A 4,240-nucleotide genomic window follows, 5' to 3' on the forward strand; every position below is an offset into this window, starting at 1 on the left:
ATGATGATGATGATGATGATGATGATGATGATGATGATGATGATGATAATGATAATAATAGGTTGGAGCTACTAAACCTGGCTGAATGTCCAGTCCACTCTATCCCGGAAGTCCCATCAATCCAGTCCAATGAGTCCAGTGAGTCCCATGAGTCCGGTGAGTCCATAGAGTCCAACATTCCTCAGAACAAAAACCTGGAGTCCAATCAATCAATCAACGCTTATATCAATGACAATGATCAGATAAATCAGATCAATCACTTGGACGAGATGAATCTTAACATTCAGGAAATTTTCTTTTAATACTTAAATTTTTTTTTCTTTTTTTAATAAAAATTTTGTTTTTATCATTTTACTATTAAAAATGTTAACAATTTTTTATCTTTATCTTTAATTTTTATAATTTTATTTTTTAATATCACGTTACAATTTTCATACATTGTTAAAAAATTTTAAATCTTTGAGAAGAAAGAGAGGGTTTAAAAAACGGTTTTCTCTTTTTGACGGTTGTACAATGTACATATACTTGGTATAACGAAAAGAATTATATTTGTGTAGTCCTTAAACGTTTCCACCACAGCGATCAATTCCTGGCAGGAAGTGGAGAAATTAAGAAACTACAAAAATCTTTCAGATCTCAGAATTCAGGTCGTCGTCGTAAATATCAATACAAAAAGATTACTTTAGATTTCAATTTTTGATTTCTACCAAGCTCTCAAACTGCATAGAGATACACAATACACATTTAACATTGAAACAAAATAAGCTGTCAACAACAGCTTCTCTTTGTTTACTTGTAAACTTGTAATTTGAAAAAAGCTTGTTTTAAACAAAACTCCAATTGAAAAGGTGTTCTCATTGTATTGATATAAACGCCGACCGCTACACTATTGAACAGTTTTTTTAATATTAATTCTGTCGAATTTGGTATTGGTGTAAAAGTCTCCTTCAAAAAATTTTTAAAACGTGGTAAGCGATTATATCAATAAAATGAAGACGACTTTTTTATTGAAGTTTTGATTGTTAACAAGCTTTTTTCGATTTACAAGTTTTCAAGTAATCAAAGAGAAGCTTTTTTAATGACAGCTTCTTTTGATTACTATGTTCATGTATTGTGTATCCATGCTGTTAAACAGCTTTATATAAATAAAAATTGAAATCGAAAGTCGTCATCATCGTATTGATATAATTGTCTACCCCTGTATTTTACTTCTTTTTCGGACTTCGAACTTTATTAAGTGATATCAAAAAAAGTTTATTTACGAACTTCGACTTTATTGAAGACAAATAAACAAACAAATAAGATGTATTAATCTACAGGGTGTCCCAGGAAACATGACAGTTGATGATTAATTTTAAATGTCTTCTTCCATGATTTGTTAAGTTAAGAAAATTATAAAAAATATTACATGGTCATCATATTGTAGTGAAATTGATAAGAAAATAAAATATATTTGAGTAAAAGTTTTGTTTAACGAAATAATCTGCAAAATTATTTTAATCTCTTATGGAAGAAGACATTTAAAACTATTCACCAACTTTCTCAGCTATAGCCGGTTAAACGGCTGGACCGATTGGGCTGAAATTTTTTAATGGAACTCATGGCTTCCCTTGGGGTAACATAGGGTAAAAATCTAAATTTTTTTTCCTCTTCAAATTCTGACTTTCTTATTAAAATCAATTTTTGTTTAAATTCGCAATATTTTTTAAAAAATCAAATTTTATTTTAATTTCACGGGCAACGCCGGGCAGTTCAGCTACTTTTGAATAAAGTGTAAATATTTCTATTTTTAGGGTTGTAAATTTCTGGAAGAATATCCCTTGGCAGAACGGCGAATGATGCTTATAGCTCGCCTACCAAATATCAAGGTTAAACAACTAATTTTCAAACTAATTCTGAAATTAAACATACAACGGTCCAAACTAAAAAATTGCATGCGTCAATTTATTCCCGGTCAACGAAATTGTCTATTTCAGACGAGCTAAATGATAATATTTAAAATTATTGTGCAAGCCTAAATAAAATACTGTAGATGTTTAAAATGCAAATTTTTAACCGTTCTGATAATATTCTAACCTCTTTATCTTTTCAACCTGATAAAGTAAACTTTATGATATTTTAAACTTAGACAATTTGATCTGACAGAATTCATAGTTTGAACACCGGGTTGCAAAGATATAGGAATTAAAAAGTTAGAGTTTGTGGCAAAAACTCATGTGACAAAAACATTCCATGAAGAGGTGAACAGCCCCTTTAGATGACGACATTTGTAATTGTGTTTTCTCCTTCAGATGACGACATTTGTAATTGTGTTTTTAAGGTTCTCAACGGAGGAGACACGATTTCTCCGAATGAAAGAGAGGACGCAGAGAGAGCGTTTATCCGGTACTACTTTGATACAGACCCGGAGAAACGTCCTGCTAGGTTTGATGAGCTGGTTCAGGTACACGTAGTATAAACTAAGGTTACATAATGACCATACAGTGGTTACTAGAAAACAGTGGACTGATTGATGTTTTCTCTCTCTTTTTATTACGAAATGCCGCTGTGGTTTTGTAATTGTAACTGATGCTTTTCTAGAAATTTGCCCCGAACATAATGACAATTTCAAAAAGATCTCTCTTAGTTAAAGAAAGAATTAAGACAACATTTATCCTATAATATTATGGTTTTTATAAAACAGAGCTGAGCCCCCCCCCCCCCTCCCTCCGGAAAATTGGAAACAGAGCTACCACCTACATCTCCTGAAATGTTAAGCCCCCCCCCCCTTTTTAACAAATGACTGTATTTGCCCCTGCATGCTGGCTGCAGCTAATTGTATTTTTTGCATCTTGCATCATAATTCATAATTTACATTGGAATTAATAAAAAAATTAAAATAAGGTTTTGATGTATTTTGAAAGTGTAAAATGACAGTTCTTTTTTCTGGGTTCTTTAAACAAGGATTCTTTTAATTGTATAACATTTATTATTAAATGTCGTATTTCCTAATTCTAAACGTCGTCTTTATTTACAAATTGTTGATATTTTTAGATCCATGGACTTTTGGAACCTTTAGTCAATGTAGATCTTTCACCAGAGGTAAAATAAAAATTAAACAATTGAAATATATTCATATTAATTTTATTGAAAAAAAAATTTATTTGTTATTTTGTTACAAACATTTCCCATTTTTAAATGTGGATTTTTTTCTTTTCTTCAAAAGCAATTTTAAACATTTTGATCATTTTAAACTTAGAATCAATATCAAGAATTTTCTCTCTTTAAAGGGACTGTCAACGTTATTTTACCCGATTCATCTAAAGTATTTTATATACATTATATTAACAACGGTACCCGGCTTAGTCTTAAAAAAAATGTCTGCGGGAAAATTGATTATTTTCAGTTGCGGTTTCTTTCTGAGGCAACGAAAAAAAATGGCAGAATTCAGAAAAACGATTACAGCTTCCTAATTTTGTTTAGATAACCATTGTTAGGGTACCGTTGTGAATCTGCAACTGCAACCCTTTAAATGGGAGGGGGAGTGTTACAGGCCATCTAATATTTTGTTTTAGGTGAATATTAGTGTCAAAATCTTCTATGAAGACGACTGTAGAACTGAAAAGATTTCTGTTCGACAAACTGTTAAGCAGTTCAAGAAATATATTCAGGTATTTAACTATTTTAAACTTCACAAAATTAATTGTTGAAAATATATAATACAGTCGTCGTCGTATATATCAATACAATGAAGAGGACTTTCGTGATAAATTTTGATTTAAACAGCATGGAATTTGAATACACATAATCCAGGAATCAAGGAGAAGTTGTCAATTTACAGCTTCTCTTTGTTTACTTGTAAACTTGTAATTTGAAAAAAGCTTGTTAGAAATCCAAACTAAAATAGAAAGGTCGTCTTCTTTGTATTGATATTATCGCCGACTACTTTACATATTTTCGACTTCTATATACAGGCCTCCCTTCCTTATCACTGGTTTAAAAAAGTACATGTTTGCAATTAAAAATTTAATGAATAATAGATCAATTTAAAACTTTTTCTGTGTTTAGAAACTTTTTGGAATCCTACCACAGAACATGAGACTTTATTTCTGTGATCAAGAAATAAATCAATCAGAGGAAATGAAGTATTCGGGACAGGTGCTATTATTATTATTATTATCATTATTATTATTATTATCATTATCATTATCATTATCATTATCATTATCATTATCATTATTATTATTATTATTATTATCAT

General features: G+C 30.3%; 1 protein-coding gene across 1 annotated transcript in view; it reads left to right on the forward strand.

Annotated features, from left to right (window-relative positions):
• Positions 1-61: 61 nt before the first annotated feature.
• Positions 62-4,240, forward strand: part of LOC111704826 (tubulin-specific chaperone cofactor E-like protein) — a gene marked incomplete at its 5' end in the record, with an annotated part of 7,132 nt that continues 2,953 nt past the window's right edge. The window contains 7 exons of the mRNA XM_023477184.1: positions 62-287; positions 558-647; positions 1,794-1,868; positions 2,321-2,443; positions 3,034-3,081; positions 3,555-3,650; positions 4,048-4,137. Coding sequence (XP_023332952.1) covers positions 62-287; positions 558-647; positions 1,794-1,868; positions 2,321-2,443; positions 3,034-3,081; positions 3,555-3,650; positions 4,048-4,137 — 748 coding nt within the window. The remainder of the gene's footprint in view (positions 288-557; positions 648-1,793; positions 1,869-2,320; positions 2,444-3,033; positions 3,082-3,554; positions 3,651-4,047; positions 4,138-4,240) is intronic.

The sequence above is a fragment of the Eurytemora carolleeae genome, unplaced genomic scaffold, assembly GCF_000591075.1.
Source record: "Eurytemora carolleeae unplaced genomic scaffold, Eaff_2.0 scaffold509, whole genome shotgun sequence".
Classification (NCBI taxonomy): domain Eukaryota; kingdom Metazoa; phylum Arthropoda; class Copepoda; order Calanoida; family Temoridae; genus Eurytemora; species Eurytemora carolleeae.